Here is a 17615-nt window from a genome sequence, read left to right as displayed (position 1 = left end):
CATGGGGCGAGGCTGGTATGTGAATCAGAAAGTGCATGAATATGCTCACATTGCTTCATTTCTCTCATCCAATGACAGGGCTGATATGTTGCCAAAGGCGGTATAGTACTGCCATAGCAAGAGCCCATGCACTTTTCAAGGGACCCCCCCCCCACAATATTCACTGCTCTTATTTCTTTCTCTCCCTATCAATATCACCTGAAGGCATGCACGTAAGACAGTTGTCAAAAACCTGAACACATCAAGAAAAGGAACTAAAAAACAAAATAAAATTCAGTACTTAAGTCGCATTTAAGGAATCTTATTGACCATGAATCTGAACTTTCTTTTTCCTTCTTTTTTAAAATCAATGTTTTTCAATGACATTCGTCCATTTTTTCCTTAGTTTCAACAACTGAAGGTCAACTTCAGCTCCACAAGACGACAAACTCCATGAGGGCAGGTTCATGATGCGTCTTATTCTCTGCTATCTCCCCATCACCTTGCAGGATGCACGGGGATTAGTGCTCACACAGTAGCAGTAAACTGAGTGAATTCTCATAGCTAACCTTATTTGATCATTAATAGGTATTTTACACACAGAAGGAAGTTGGCATCAGTGAACTGAGACAATAGAGAGACAAATTAAAAATCTTTCCTCTTACCTTATCTTTACTGCTTCGAAATAGGTGAATTTGAGGGCACTTCTTAGCTCCAGATAAAATATCCAGCCAGTTTTCTGAATTATTTAAATGCTCACAATCTTCTTTAAAAGTACACCTATCAAAAAAAAAAAAAAAAACAAAAAGGGAGGGGGTAGCAAGACAGCAACCCCAAACATGCATCATTAAAACTTTCTCATACTTGGCTTCAGTACAAAATGCCAGACTTTGTATGAGGATTATTGATCTCGAGTGAGAATAAGAACATGATGCTAAAACCATGAAAAGCAACAGGAAGCCAGCAGAGCATTTTTTCCATCATGTCTCAGAGCTGAGAACAAATGTGGACATGTTGAACTTAGACTCCTGAGCCATCTCTCAAGATGACATTGCAAATACATCCTCTCCTGGATTCTAAAATTAAAGAGCTACCTTCTAGAAAAACCTAGCATAGAACAGCCCAAGAAAAGGTTTACACATCGTAAACGTTTTAGGTTTGCCATTCATTTTCAGAACACCAACTTATTGTGTAACTTTGGCTGTTGTTTAAAAAAAAAAAAGAAGCGACCATTTTTGCGCTTTGCAGTATGATAATCAAATAAACATATTGCAAGGGCAGAGTCTTCCCAAGAATTTGATAAGACATTCCAGAACCATCTGCTACATAACATTTATTTAGACAGATACCAAGTTATATCAAAAGATATTGGGTGAAACATTTGCCAGGGCCACCTCCCCAAGTCAGCCAGCCCAGAGGATGTCCCCAAAGAAATCTTAAGCCGTGGTCAGGGCCAGCTACTTTGATAAACACCATCACAAGCTGAAGGTGAAATCACTGCTTCGCCTATGCCTGTTTCAGTCACTCTAGGTCATGCGAACTTGGGAACTCCTGCCTCACCAGCAGGGCGGCCAACTCAACAAGAAGAATGAATGCCAAAGGTCACTTGGTTTCCAAACGGTGTTGGACTCCACAAACATTCTACTGAATGGTATCAAGGAAAGAACAAAACCTCTGTTACCTCTGCCTTCTTGAGGTCCAAGGTTAAAAGGAAGCAGTGGAGGAGAACCAGTAAATTTTAAAAGAAACTGAAAATTCATGAATCACATGAGATTGAAAGCAACTAAATAATAACCTCATTCAACTCTGGGGAGTCCCTGAAAGGAAGTGAGTGGAGACAAGTGTGGTCCCAAACAGTATACTTGACAAGCATTTTATTTCTTTTTCTTCTTCTTTTTTTTTCAATTCTTAAGAATAAATTTAGGCCTCACGGCTTCATCTTTGAGCGCTGCGCTAATTTGAACATGACAGAAATAGAACAGGAAGCCAGTGAGTTTCATTAGACATCACCCCCAAGTGCAATTCTTTCAGCGTGTCATCATATTCTGCCATCTCGGGGAACCCTGCTTCCAGGCAGCACATCTGTGTCCAAGCTCTCCTCCACCTGTGTCGGCTCCTTCTCCAACATCAGGACCACGGGGACTTTCATCAGCAATTCTCCACAGTCATAAATTTATCTGACCCTTGATGGCTAGCTCGTCCGTCACGGACATTAAGTTCAAATTAAACCTCCTCTCAATGTCAGGGAGAGTTTTCAATGGAGGGACACATACTGCAGGATTGAAACACACACAAGGACAAGGCTGGTTCCCCATTTTGTATTAGAAAGCGATGGTGACTGTCAAAAACGACCTGCCTCTCTCTCAGGGGCATTCCAGTTTGTATAAGGCACTTCCTCTGTCTAAAAGGAGGCCAAAAAAAAAAAAAAAAAAGCCAGTTCTAAAGAGAGTGGAGTACAAATGTTTCTGTAGGCTTTTAATACTGTCTGGGAGTCAAGGCCCAAGGCTGCCAAAAAAACAAGTGTAAAATATTTCATACAAATAGTGCTACAATTTGCCAATTTGTAGGCAGAAAACAGTAGTGCCACTGAATTATCACTCCCTTTTCTGAACTCCTATAGCCTTTCTTGTTGGAACCACACGTTTTGGTATTTAATCATATGCTGCCTTGAATTACAACTTAACTGTTCTATGTGTCTATGTCATGCCCCCCAGTAAGCTATGAGCTCCTCAAAAAAAGGAAGAATGTTTTTAATATTTCTTCTGCAGATCTTTCAGTGTCTGACAGCATGATATGCAAATACTAGGGTTTCAACAAACATTTTTGAATGAATGGATGAAATATGAAATCTCTATAGGTCCTTTCTGTAGGTGAGTTTTCTTCCTAGAGTTTCCTTAGGGTTTATGTCTGACTTGTACTAATAGTGAAGAGACTACTCTTAATATAAGCTAGAAGTTTGAATCGGGGGCCAGAGAAGGTACAAATTAGAAACTGAGGTTTTCAAGGTTTTCAGTTTATCTTTTGGGAAAAAAATACATACGTTTATATGTATATATATATAGGCTTCCCAGGTGGTGCTAATGGTAAAGAATCTGCCTGCCAATGCAGGAGACATAAGAGACACGTGTTTGATCCCTGGGTCAGGAAAATCCCCCAGAGGAGGGCATGGCAACCCACTTCAGTATTCTTACCTGGAGAATCCCATGGACAGAGGAGCCTGGCAGGCTACAGTCCATGTGGTCGCAAAGAGTCAGACAGGATTGAAGCAACTTAACACTGAAATATATATATATAGGTAACAGACCTTTCACTTCCTATTTTGTATAAGGCGAAAACAAAATTTAACCATGTTAAGCAACTAAACATAAATTGCTGGTTTATAAAACACCTTTGAGATCTCATGCCTTGTTTCTCACCAGCTGAAAAATAAAAATTAAAAAGCAAACCGTAATGCCAAGAACGTATAACCAGATGGTCAACCAACAACAATATCTTATTACTTCTTCAATACTGCAGATGATAAAATGTTCATGACAACACGTTACCCACACAAACTTTCTCCAGGAGGGGGAACAGACCTCAGAGCTCCCACGTTTTAGTAAACAAAACCAGTTACTTTAAAATGGTCCCTTTTGAAAGCCATCACTCTTGTTCCTATACACCCACAAAAGCAATGGTCAAGTGCATAGACACTTAAGCCTTTGCCCAAATAAAATTAAAATCTCATTTTCAGACTCAGGTCTCGGCAAGGCTGATCCTCAGTGAAGCAACTTCAGATAGGCTGACTTCTTAACTGACTTCATGATAATTTCTTCAGATAGGAGGAAAATGGGATTCAAATTAGAATGAGCATATTCTGGAAAAAAAAAATAGCAGACATGTATTTGCTTTTCTTATCTTATGCTGTTGCCCCACTCTTCGTGGAGGGCCTTTCCCAAAGTTCTAGGACTCCCAATTAATATTTGTCTGGCCCTTACTTCCAGCTAGATTTCATGCCTACAAAATAAGGCCAACATGCAGACACTAGCCTATTTGCAAATTAATAGAATTGGCACTAATGGAAAGAAAAAACGGCCTGAAGGAAAGAAAAAGCCCCAAAACCAAAAGTTAATAAAAAAAAAAAAAACTTTTGCTAGGTGAAAGGACCATGAATTCAATTTAGTGAATTAAACTACTTAAGAAGGCTTGTTCATAGTATCTACTGTAGAGCTTAATCTGTTCAAAATAATAAGAGTTAGAGATTGTTACTCAACTATATACATATGTGGACCACCCCTCCCTTCCCCCTAACTGTTAGTTTGTTCAAAACTCACCAACAGGGAGATTCCAGACACTTGTCTAAATTTGCTGTTTCGAATTCAGAAAGTATCTGTCGACAGTGTGTTTGCTTCCTGAGTTCATGGAAATCTTTCTAAACCCTGATGTCCCTGAGTCACCACCCCACCAGGTATCTACATGGGGGGAACTGCCACCGTTCTGAATGCTTACAGTCACTCCTCCCCTGTTTGTCCTCACGGGCTTCCCAGGTGGCTCAGTGGTAAAGAACCACCTGCCAATGCAGGCGACGCAGAAGATGCGGGTTCAATCCCTGGGTTGGGGAGATCCTCCGGAGGAGGAATGGCAACCAGCTCCAGTATTCTTGCCTGGAAATTTCCATGGACAGAGGAGTCTGGAGGGCTACAGGAGGAGCCAGGGGTCACAAAGAGTCAGACATGACGGAGCACGCATACACATTAGTCCTCAAAACCACATTGCTCTGTAGGGATGAAACGGAGGCTCAGAGAGGTATTTACAACATGCCAAGGTTTCACAGCTTCAAGTGTCTGAAGTTCAGTTTCAGAGCCACACACTTGACCACTCAGCTGCATGGTCATCTGTGAGCCCTGTGTGTTACGACATGTCAGTCATGTCTGATTCTTTGCGACCTCATGGACTGTAGCCTGCCAGGCTCCTAACTGCCATTTAATAAGGTGCACAAAAATAATGACATTTAGAGTTCCTCCTGGCTTCCTTGGGCCCCATTAGTGGTTGGAGGGTGGGGCTGGGCCAGGATAAGGCGACAGAGATGAAGACCCCAGGAGCATAGAAGGGAGAAGGTGAGACAGAGTCTCCAGAATGCAGAGGGGAGCATGGGTTTGGGAGGGAAACAGAGAGCAGGGTTCTGAGAGGCCTTGAATGTTCACCCATCACTAGCCCTGAATACAAAACACCCAATTAGAGGTTAACATTCCAGGAAGCCCCCCAACTCACAAATCTATTGTATTCCAAAAACTGCCTTGCAAACCATGTGTTTGTAATATGGAATACACTTATCTCCCCATAGAAATAATGTTATAAACAGTGATTAAGTCTCCAGGTTTTAACCCACAAAACCTATTTATTTGCAATGTAACTTCAATTCTGTATATTTGCGATATAAAAGTAGCAGAAAACAATGAGATTGAATCCATTTGTATTATATTGCAGTTTTTCTTCTTTACTTGTGTTTCTGCTTGGCTGGTAGTCTGGGAACAGTGCCCAGCTGGATCGACTTTTAAATTTATTATTACAGTATTGCATTTACACAGTATCTCCATTTTTTAATGGGGATGACTTAAATTATTAATTGTTTTCATGCCGACATAAAGAACTGGGAGACCCACCTCTAGAAATGAGCTGAAGTTTCCAGGCATGCAGGCAGGTGAAATGCCCAGGGGATGGGCTGGGGGACCTTGAAAATCTGACTCTATTAGGCTAGAATCTCTCCCTAAGAATTTACTACTTACTCAACCTTGAAACAGAAACTCTGAACTCAGAAATGCAACTTCTACTTCCTGCCACTCGAATTTCATCAGCATCCTCTAATCTAATTGTTCACTAAGAGCAGACAGTCCTTGAAGTAAACTAACAACTAAATATCAGGTAATTGGCTTGAATGGGAGGGTTGGTGTGATCTGTTCCAAAGATTCTTTACTGATATAATATCAGAAAACTTTTAACAAGGAAACAGTGCAGCCTCTCTCTCAGGAACAGGAGACTGTGTCCTGGCTGGGGGAAGATTTTGCTATAAGAGCATCCCAAGGACTTCTACTAAGTGATTTGAAACAGATGTCTGCATTTTTTCAGAAAGGCACGGAGCCCAGAGGAGGGACCAGGTGGTCCCGAGAATTGAGTTGTTAGCCCACGAGATGAAAAACCAATCTCAAGTGAAAAGAAGAGAATGAGAAGTCACTGTGACAAACTCAACTCTGAATTTCAGGCCTCCAGAGTCAGCCAAGGGGGATGCCAAAATACAAGACCAAAATAACTTGCCAGGAAAGCTGAAAAACTGAATTTCAGCTCCAGTGATGAAAAGCCAACCTACATAAGAAAATGATGCTAATAACGGAAACAATTTAGAAGATTTTTTAAAAGTGAAAACATCTAACATGCCAGGAGATGTTCTTTCATATGATTTGATTCATTTATTCTTCACAAAACTATGAAGTCGGTACGACAAATTCCCTTGATTTTTACAGCTGGGGAAAACTGGAGGCAAGAAGGCTCCATATTGTTTCCCAGGGTCACAGAGTTAGGAAGCAGAGGGGTTGAGATACCAAATCAGGCAGTGCTGCTTCCAAGTCCATGTCTCACCTCCTACCCCATACTGCCCCTCACCAGGGCCCCCGTTTATGGAGCCCTTTCCAGGGGCCAGGTGCTGTTTCTAGGACTTGTTGATCCTATAGCTACCTCAAGAAGTAGGTATCAGCTCCATTGTTATCAGCTCCATTTCAGTGATGAGGAAACTGAGGTGCAGAGAGATTAGACAGCATGGTATGAATCTCAGCAGTCTGGCACTGGTGTTCATACTCTTAGGACTGTGCCAAACAACTCAAAATTTTCAAAGGTTTCCAGGATAATAACATCATAAAGGCCAAGATAAAAATAACTACATCCTCCCAGAGCCTGAGCCCTATGGGAAAATACAGGTTTTATTCCATTTCTCGGCAGTTCTCCAAGTGTGTTCTTCAAGTTGTTTTAGGTGTTAGTATTAAATAAGGCTTTAGAAATTTGGGAAACACTAGTTAAATAAAATTAAATGATCTTCTCTACTGCAGGAATTCTCAGAGCCTTCAATATTCCGGTGTACTTTGTAACTTACAAGATAGGAATGGATAATGCACATCTTCCAACGTTTTTACTAAAGGATTAGAAGTCCTAGCCACGCACACTGGGAAGCACTTAAATCTTGGTTAATGAGCAATAATCCAAATGGAAGATCAAATTGGACAACTTTAGGCTTTTTTGGGCTCTTTATTCTCATCTCTCATACTCAGCTGATCATGACCTATTCGTTCCAAGCATTGCTCTATGCCGTCTCCCACAATCCGCGCTCACCTATCACCTGTCATCTGGGCTCCTGCAGCAGCCTTCTGACTGGCCTCCCTCCTCCCTGCCTCTAGTCAGCTCTCCACACCAATGCCTAGGTATTCTCAAGTCCAGAACTGATTACACCACTTCCTACTAAAAAATCTTCAATGGCACCCTCTTATCTACACCAAACTCCTCTACCTACATCCCTTTCATGACTTGGAGCCTAGAACACACGTTTCCACGCTTATCTTGGTACCTAATACTATGATCGAGCCCCTGCCTTCTTTTCCAAACTCATCCCCTGGCAATCATGGGTTGATAAGTCTATTTAACTTACAAGCTCCTAAAGACATCCATCACTAATACTTAGTACATGGCACCTCTCAAAGAGCAATTACTTAATAAACACATGCAGGGAAACCTGCCCGGTTCTTCTCGGCATGTGCAGAATGTCTGAGGGTCTGCAGTGTTAGTGAAATGGTGCTCCAAGTTCAGTGTCGCCTCCTCCATGTCTTCCCAGCCTCCGGGCAAAGCAGTCATGCCCTCTGCTGTGTCAATATGGGCACCTTACACATGCTTCTGATATATACAGCACAATGCACTCATTGCTGACTGCCCGTCTCTCCGACCACACTGTAAGATCCCCAAGGGAAAAGCCTGCCTTATTCAGGGCAGCCCCCAGGGCCTAGGGCCACATCTAGGATTCCTTCTACAAGTATTGTCTGAATGCCCCCTAGATACCAAACACCGAGCACTGGGGATGTATGGATGTTTAAGCCAGTTAAAGCTCCCCTCTTAATGAGCTTATATTCCAGTGAGGCACACGGACCAAAACCAAATAAGCAGACAATAATTTAAATAGTTTCAAATCAAGGCTAGTTTTCAGCAGAAATAAAAAAAATATAGCAGCAAGGAACTACTTTAGGTAAGCTAGTCAAGAAAGATGGCATTTCAAGGAATTCCCTGGTGGCCTAGTGGTTAGGATTCCAGCCTTTCAATGAGATGACCTGGGTTCAATTCCTGGTTGGGGAACTGAGATCCTGCAAGCTATGCAGCATGGCCAAAAACTTAAAAAGAAAGATGGCATTTCAGCTCAGATCTCAAGGATGAAAACAATCTAGCCACATCAAGAGCAGTAGAAACAGCATTCTAGGCAGAAGGAACAGTAAGTGCCAAGATCCTGAGTTCACTTAAAGTCTGGTCTCTGCAAGGAACTGATTAAAAAAGACCAGACCAGGCTAGAACTTAGTGAAGAAGTGGTGGGTGGAGCTGCCAATTATAAGCGTGTGACGTTGGGCAAATCACACCTTCTCTATGTTTCAGGCTTTCCAGCTGCAAAAATGCAGATAATAATGTCTATTTCATGGAATTGTTACAAAAATGTACATCTACTTAACATACACCTACCAAAACATAGATCAAAGAGTTATTTCAAAAACATACATCTATTGAACTGAGGCTTCCAATAATGCCTCAGTAAATATTAGTAGCTGTTATTATATTTATTACATAGGCAAATAAAACAGAACTTAGGCAAAAAGTGTGAATGATGTAAGCCAAACACATACAACATAATACTGATGTGACAGGCATCTGGGCAGCAGGGGTAACTGGACTGCCCTTTGCGTTGCTTACACATACCAGATCAACAATCAGCCTGCCCTTTCCATGTAAGAAGGCAGACTCAGCTCATGGCTTCTTGGAAGGTTCTTAATCTTAACCCTCCTCCTCCTCTTCCCGAGGGTTCTCTGGGGTCTCCCCATGCCTTGAATACCAGCTATGAGAGCATTTTTTCATGGCGTACTGGCTGATGCCTGCTTCCCACATTAACCTGTGAGCTTCCACTGGGCAGAGCCTTATTCATTTTTTTCTCCCTAGGGCCTAGTGCTGGACCTGGCCCATGGCTGGCATTCAACACACGTTCGCTGAACTGGATTAAGAATTAAGTGTTCAAGTGACTAAATTCTTGTCTATGTCTCCATGATACCAGCAGAAGTTGTTTCACTGATTTTTGTTCACTGGGCTGGCCAGTTCACTGGGGTGGTGGAAAACTGGCCTTTGTCTTGATACTTGGAGCTATTCAGCACACATGAAACACAGTTGCAGACTGAAACACTCACACAAAAGGGATTTGTGGCCTTCACCCCATGTGGTTCTTTGGTGGGTGATGAGTGCATCTGACCTGTCTCTTGAGAATCCTGTATGCAGGTCAGGAAGCAACAGTTAGAACTGGACATGGAACAACAGACTGGTTCCAAATAGGAAAAGGAGTACGTCAAGGCTGTATATTGTCACCCTGCTTATTTAACTTATATGCAGAGTACATTATGAGAAACGCTGGGCTGGAAGAAACACAAGCTGGAATCAAGATTGCCGCGAGAAATATCAATAACCTCAGATATGCGGATGACACCACCCTTATGGCAGAAAGTGAAGAAGAACTAAAGAGCCTCTTGATGAAGGTGAAGGAGGAGAGTGAAAAAGTTGGCTTAAAGCTCAACGTTCAGAAAACTAAGATCATGGCATCCGGTCCCATCACTTCATGGGAAATAGATGGGGAAACAGTGGAAACAGTGTCAGACTTTACTTTTTTGGGCTCCAGAATCACTGCTGATGGTGACTGCAGCCATGAAATTAAAAGACGCTTACTCCTTGGAAGGAAGGTTATGGCCAACCTAGATAGCATGTTTAAAAGCAGAGACATTACTTTGCCAACAAAAGTCCATCTAGTCAAGACTATGGTTTTTCCAGTGGTCATGTATGGATGTGAGAGTTGGACGGTGAAGAAAGCTGAGCGCCGCAGAATTGATGCTTTTGAACTGTGGTGTTGGAGAAGACTCTTGAGAGTTTCTTGGACTGCAAGGAGATCCAATCAATCCATCCTAAAAGAGATCAATCCTGGGTGTTCATTGGAAGGTCTGATGTTGAAGCTGAAGCTCCAATACTTTGGCCACCTCATGCGAAGGGTTGACTCATTGGAAAAGACCCTAATGCTGGGTAGGATTGGGGGCGGGAGGAGAAGGGGACGACAGAGGATGAGATGGTTGGATGGCATCACCGACTCGATGAACATGGGTTTGGGTAAACTCCGGGAGTTGGTGATGGACAGAGAGGCCTGGCGTGCTGCAATTCATGGGGTCGCAGAGAGTCGGACACGACTGAGCGACTGAACTGAACTGAACTGAACTGAGTGCACTAAGAGTTGGTGTTTCAATTTCCAAAGGCCTACCCTGAACTGAAGAATTTAAGGGAGGCATTCGTAAAGAATAGGTAGCCTGGAAATAAAGATGGGAAATGATGCTTCTCAAGTCAGGAAGATCTGGGTTCCAAGCTGCTCTCCCACACATTTGTTCTGTAATGGGAAGCACACTCTTTAGCCTCTCAGGACCTTGGTTTCCCCCATCAGTAAAAAGCTGGCAGCAATAAAACTCCATCTTCCTGAGAGTTAACATCGAATCCCACACGGGGTGTTTCAGAAATGGTCCACTCTCCTCAAAGCGGGATACAAGGGCCCAAATGCTACAAAACCTCACTGGTACCCAAGAGCAAAAACACCAAAGCCTGGCAGGAAGGCTTCCAATGAAGACAGGACATTGGTTTCAATGTGGAGTTGTTGTTGGGAACAGGAAAAGTATCAGGTCACCAAGACAAGTGAAAACATCTGAGGAATTTTTAAAAGCCAATCGATACATACTTATGAAAGTGCCTGCTGAGATAAGGTCATTTAAAAAAAAAAATCTATTCCATTAAAACATATATTTACTAAAAGGGGTGTTCCTGATGGTACCTGCTCGAGCTACTTAGCATCAACTGAAAACATGTGAGGATAAGTAGTTTGGAGACTGAAGTCGGACCAAACAAAACTGGCTTCTGAGTATGTAAGCATTCCCTCTGTGCCAGCCACTGTCAGCTGCCTGGGTGCCAAGAGCTGGGCGCCTTCATGGTTTCATCCCCTCTCCACCTTCTGCTTTGAAATATTCACAGCTCTTCTAACAGCTGACAAAGATGATGAAGAATCCAGGGGACTCGGGTCCACCCAAGACCCCCCTCCAGCGTGAGAAGGCCCCCACATCCCTTTCAGCCTCCTTGGTAACCCAGATGCACGGGTTCAGCTTCTGCCAGGGTAATTCAGTGATGCCCTGAGGCCCAAATAACATATTCCTCTCTGCTCCCCACTGCTTCCACCCCACAGACAGTTGTCCTACTTGCTTCTACAATTAGTCGGCACAATGGGGTCCTCACACAAGGAGGAGGGGCCGCCCCCAAATCCCATTATTCTCATGATCGCTGCCATTAGAGCCTCACTCGACCATAAAGGAGTGTCACTGCACAAAATTCAGCATGAGGACACATCTCGGGTTGGAAGGAAAGGAGGGAGGGGTGCAGAACTGGAAGCCATCTTCTGTCATGAATCAACTTCCTGGCCACTGGGCTGGATGTGGCCACAGCCTCCAAAGGGGACATCCCGAAGTGGAGTGCGCTCCTTTGGGTCTTGGCTCAGCTGCCCTCTTCTCTGTGAGGCTCCCCAGGACCCTCTGGTTGAAACTAACCTCCCCCTCCTCAGCTTTATTTTTCTTCCTAAGGGTGATCACATCTGACACGCTATGTTCTTATTTATTTTCACTCTTCCCTCATGTAGTCGGGTCAGTAATGTTGCACCCCTAATTCATGTTCACTCAGAACCTCAGAATGTGACCTGATTTGGAAACAGCGCCTCTGCAGATGTCATATAGTTAAGGGTCTCAAGATGAAATCATTCTGGATTTAGGGTGTTCAATGACCAGTGTCTTGACAAGAGAAAGGAGAAGGCAGTTTGGACACACGAAGAGAAAAAAGGCCACGTAAACATGGAGGCAGAGGTGAGAGATATGCTGCCACGAGCCAAGACACACTAGAAGCCACCAGAAGCTTGAAAAGGAAAGGAAAGTTTCTCCCCTCCAGGTTTCAGAGAGATCACAGCCCTTTGCTGATACCTTGATTTTGGATTTCTAGCCTCCAGAACTGTGAGAGAATAAGTCTTCACTGTTTGAAGCCACTGAGTGCCACTGGTTATGACAGCTTTAGGAAACTAATACATCTCTAAAGGACCTGCACGGGGCCAAGACATGGGGCTGAGCTGTTTATCGCTAGAGAACCTCGATGCTTAGAACAGTGTCTGACACACCGGGTGCTCCATAAAGATCTGTTAAGGAGGACTTCCCAGGTAGTCCAGGGGTTGAGAGTCTGCACAATCCACCTGCCAATGCCGGGGACATGGGTTTGATTCCTGGTCTGGGAAGATCCCACATGCTGTGGAGCAACTAAGCCCATGAGCCAAAACTACTGAGCCTGCGCTCCGTAACAAGAGAAGCCACTGCAATGGGAAGCCCCTGTACCAAACTAGAGAGTAGTTCCCGCTCACTGCAACTGGAGAATGTCCATGAACAGCAATGAAGACCCAGCATAGCCAAAAAAACAAAAACAAAAAACACCCCAAATCTGTTAAGTAAATGCATGGATGCTTAAACTCTCAAGGTAGAAGGGTTTCCATAACTCAGGTTGACCCAGAGTTCCATGTGTAACCAGTGTTCATGGATCTGTGGATCTCTCTGGAGCAGGCTCTCCCTTCTCCCCATCACCACCACGAGGGATAATGCCTCTAGGCTTCTCCTCCCTTTCACTATGGTGGTAGGTAAAGGTACTGACCTGGGAGTTAGAGCCTAGATCTAAGCCTAGACTTTAATTCTGTTCCCACTGCTTATACAAGCTACAGTAAGCAGACGAATGGCCCCCAAAGATATCTATGTCTTAATCTCTTGAAGTTGTGAATGTGTTGCCTTACTTGGCAAGAAGGACTTCAAAGATGTGATTAAGAATCTTAAAATGGGGAAGATTATCTTAGATTATCTGAGTGAGCTTAAAGTAATCTCAAGGGTCCCCATAAGAGGAAGCAGGAGGGTCAAAGAGGGAGATGTGATAATGGAAATAGAATTCAGAGCCAGAAAGGTCTGAAGAGGCTACACTGCTGACTTTGAAGATGCAAGAAGAGGCCACAAGCCAAGGAATGTAGGTGCCTCCAGACACTTGAAAAGACAGGAAATGGATTCTCCCTATGGGCTCCAGAAGGAACACAGTCCTTTCTACACTCTGGTTTTAACCCAGTGAAACCCTCTACAGACTTCCAACCTCCAGATCTGTAAGATAAGAAATGTAGGTTGTTTATGCCAGCAAGGTTGTAGTTATTTGCTACAGCAGAAGTAGGAAATGAATACAGAAACCTAAGGCTGTTTCCTCATCTTAAAAGTGGGTACTGTAATAAGTGCTTACTTTACAGGGTACCGGGAGGACTAAATGCAACATGCAGGGCACATTCAGGGCACAGGATCTGACATGTGGTAAGCAGATTCTCCTCCTTGCCTGGGGACCCTGTCTCCTGGCTGGGCCTGGGCTCAAGGCAGGCTTCCTAGGGAAGGGGCACTGTAACCGCATTCTGAAGGAGAAGTGGGCATATCCTGACTGATTCCTCTACTGAAAAGCCCCGGTGGCCTTCTCTGCTATATAGTGCCTGCGTTTCACAATGGTAGACCAAACCAGAATACTTCAAACTTCAGAATACTGTGGCTATGGGTTACTATGCACCGTGGGTCACCTTGGTCGAATTCTCAGGCAACAGCAGCTCCTAGGCCTTACGGGTGATGCTTAGGGGAGACTTGAGAAAGCGGTGTCTCTTCGGAGAGGGAGGGAAGAAAGACCTCAAGACAGGAGAGCAATGTAAGGGACTGAGTGCATCCATAAGCAAATCATTGAATTCTTTTTGCTTATTACTCTGGGGTGTTGAGGACGAATATGTTTAGCAGGCGGATTTTAGTTTTTCTTACCAGCATTCAAATCACCTTCTGTTACCCCAACCCTTTCAGAAAGTCTGTTGTTACGCCAAGTTGAGAAATGACCTCTTTCACAGAGTCATGTGTCAAACAGCCAACCAGCAGATGAAAACCTAAAAACTGCTACCAGGGGCTGCTTGGAGGTCTTCCAACTGCCACCGTGATAGAAACATGTAGAAGGATATCACTAAGTGTTGCACTCATACAAATAAGTGAAGGGAGTCTACAGGTACTTTAAAATCAGCATGCCTGGGGGCTTTGTCCCCACCCTGAACACATCCTATGGAGGTGGGGCCTTCCAGGACAGGACAATAAAGATGAGTGTGGCTTTTCTTACATGTACATTTTCTGAAGAGGACCCAGCCTTGGTTCCGTCACGAGACTGGGACCCCAAGTGGAGCCCGTGATGGTGTTGGGAGAGGTGGGGAGGTACGTGAAGTTTGGAGAAACGGCTGCTAAGTAGATGACTCAGGAAGAGACATGAGGGGAACTCACTCTTTATAAAACGTACTGGAAGGCAGTAACCCTAGAAGTGGGAGGACTGGCAAGTGTGGTACAGTTAATGCTTGCCTTAATGCACTTCATCTTCTTCTATGCCATCAGGACTGTCTTTTAAAAACACAGATATGATTGTTTTGGTCCTCTGCTGAAAACCCTTCTCTAAGTTCCCAGTAGCAACTAATAAAGTCCAGATTAAGAAACCTTTCCTTCCTGGTCCCTCCCCATCTACTTCCTCCTTCCAGAGAAGTGCTGGGGTGAGATGATTCAGTTGGCCCTTCCCTCAAAAGATCTCCTATTGTCAGGACTGTCCCTGTGGTCCAGTTGTGCTGCCATTGCAGGGGCCATGGGTTTGACCCCTGGTTGGGGAACTGAGATCCCACAGGCTGTGTGGCCAAAAAAGAAAATAAAATGAAAAGATCAAACCCTTGTTGTGCTGGTTCTGCTGCCTGAATTATCCCTCACCCCCCTCCCTTGGTGAGATTCTCCTCAGGCTTCAAGACCCAATATTCTCCTCTCCCCCAAGACCCAATTTTAACATGACCTCTTCTCTGAAGCCTTTCCCAACCTTGGTTACAACCAACTGCTCCTTCCTCTGGGCTTTCGCCATCATAACAGCTAACATCACTACACTGCTTACTACGAAGAGGCACTGTGCCTAGGACTTCATGCACATCGTCTGATTTAATTCTCTCAGCAACCCTACAAAAGAGGTACTGTTGCTACCCTGCTTTATCAAAGTGAAAGTCACTCAGTCGTGCCCCACTCTTTGCAACCCCATGCACTGTACAGTCCATGGAATTCTCTAGGCGAGAATACTGGAGTGGGTAGCCATTCCCTTCTCCAGGAGATCTTCCCAACCCACGGATCAAACCCAAACTCTTGCATTGCAGGTGGATTTTTTACCAGCTGAGCCACCAGGGAAGCCCAAGGATACTGGAGTGGGTAGCCTATCCCTTCTCCAGGGGATCTTCCTGACCCAGGAATCCAAGCAGGGCTTCCTGCATTGCAGGAGGATTCTTTACCAGCTGAGCTACCAAGGAAGCCCTGCTTTATAGAAGAGGAGATTTGGCACAGAAATGATAAGAAACTTGCAGGTCACACAGGGGCCTGGATTCGATCCCAAACACACTGACTCCAGGTCTGCACTCTTCTTTCTCTGATGGACTGCTCCTTCCAGTGTGGAAGTCATCCCCTGCGTTGCTGGGCATCCCAAACTGGCTCGTCTTCCTAAACTCCTGCTCAGTCAGTAATACCTTGGTCCTTCTGGTACCCAAGCCAGATGCTTGCACTCTTTCCCCTATCATTTCAACAGCAAAGTCCCTGCACCTGAGACCCAGCTCCACATCTCTTAGAAGTCCTTCTCCATCTAACTTAGGTACCCATCCTTTGGGTTCCCACCCAGTGCCAAGTACAAGGCCTGAGACACAGTAGGCATCCAGTGTAGGCTTGGGTATCATTACTTTCTTTGTGAGGACTTAGATCAAGAGAGAAAGAATACATCTTCCAGAAAAACAGTGGCCACCTTGATATTTTATTTTTCATTTTATGGCCCTAGTTTTAGTGTGTCAGACCCAAGGGAGGAATCCAATTAATCACTAAGTTCTGTCAATTCTATCTTCCAGCCAGCTCTTAAATCCACCTGCTTCTCTCCATCCCCACGATCATCTCTCAAATTCAGTCTCCAATCTCTTGCTGGTTTACAACCACCTTCTCAGTGATCTGTGGATTTCCAGTGGTGTCTTCTCTAGTCTGTCTTGTGCCAGAATGCTTGTTCTACACCACATGAGTGATCTAGTCTGCCTTCTGATTGGAACCCTGGAACGGCTTCCCAAAGCCTTTCCAGGAAAATTCAGATCTTTAACACGGGCTATAGGACTTGTTCTCCCCCACCCCTGTCTATCCTCATTAACTAACGTTCCTCAGACCACACCCCTCCTCCATACTGCCCGTCAGGCCAAGCGCCCCTCCAGCTCCCAGCCTTGGCATGGCCCGTTCCCTCAGTTTCCTCCACCTCCTCTCTCTTCACCCGGATGCTTTCTGATGCTCACACTTCAGGCTCAGCTTAGACATCCCTTCCTCCAGGAAGCCTTCTGTGACCTTAAGTTTAGGTTTCTTTTCTTTGATTCATTGATTCGCTTTCCCTGAACCTGTGGTTGTCTTTTTAATTGAAGTATAATTGACCTATAACACTGTTAGATCCAGGTGCACAATATAGGGATTTGATATTTCTATATATTACAAAACAGTCACCATGACAAGTCTAGGTACCATCTGTCACCATACAAAGTTATTACTGTATTATTATCATTAATCATTATTCCATTTTATAATTACTAATAATTATTATTACCATATATTCTCCAGCTGTACATTTCATCCCCTCGACTCATTTATTTTGTACTGGAAGTCTGTATCTCTTAATCTCCCTCACCTATTTCACCTATCTCCCCAAACCCCTCCTCTCAGGCAACCACCTGTTCGTTTCTGTACCTGCAACTCTGTTTCCATTGCTATTTTTGTTCATGTTGTTTTAGATTCCACATACAGGTGAAATCCATACAATATTTGTCTTCCTCTGCCTGACTTATTTCACTTAGTTTAATACCCTCTAGGTCCATCCATGTTGCTGTGAATGGCAAGATTTCATTTTTTAAATGTCTGAGTAGTAGTCCATTGTGTACCTATACCACATCTTCTTTATCCACTCATCTATCGAAGGATACTTAGGTGGCTTCCACCTCTTGTCTATTGTGAATAACACTGCAATGAACATAGGAATGCATGTATCTTTTTGAATTAGTGTTCATTTTCTTCAGAAAAATACCTAGATGTAGAATTGCTGGATCACGTGATGGTTCTATTTTCAATTTTTTGAGGAATCTCTACAGTGTTTTCCAGAGTGGCTGCACCAATTTACATTCTCACCAACAGTGCACAAGT

General features: G+C 44.0%; 1 protein-coding gene across 2 annotated transcripts in view; it reads right to left on the bottom strand.

Moving 5' to 3' along the window:
* PLXNC1 (plexin C1) overlaps positions 1-17615 on the bottom strand; it is a 156787-nt gene that overhangs the window by 91801 nt on the left and 47371 nt on the right. For both annotated transcript variants that reach the window (XR_014082566.1, XM_081592165.1), the window contains exon 5: positions 645-759. Coding sequence is in view for 1 of the 2 variants with exons in the window: in XM_081592165.1 (XP_081448291.1) it covers positions 645-759 (115 nt within the window). In the remaining variant the exon portion in view is untranslated. The remainder of the gene's footprint in view (positions 1-644; positions 760-17615) is intronic.

The sequence above is a fragment of the Giraffa tippelskirchi genome, chromosome 4 (assembly GCF_054371585.1).
Source record: "Giraffa tippelskirchi isolate mGirTip1 chromosome 4, T2T-mGirTip1v1.2.pri, whole genome shotgun sequence".
Taxonomy (NCBI): domain Eukaryota; kingdom Metazoa; phylum Chordata; class Mammalia; order Artiodactyla; family Giraffidae; genus Giraffa; species Giraffa tippelskirchi.
This window is presented reverse-complemented; position numbering and strand designations above follow the sequence as displayed.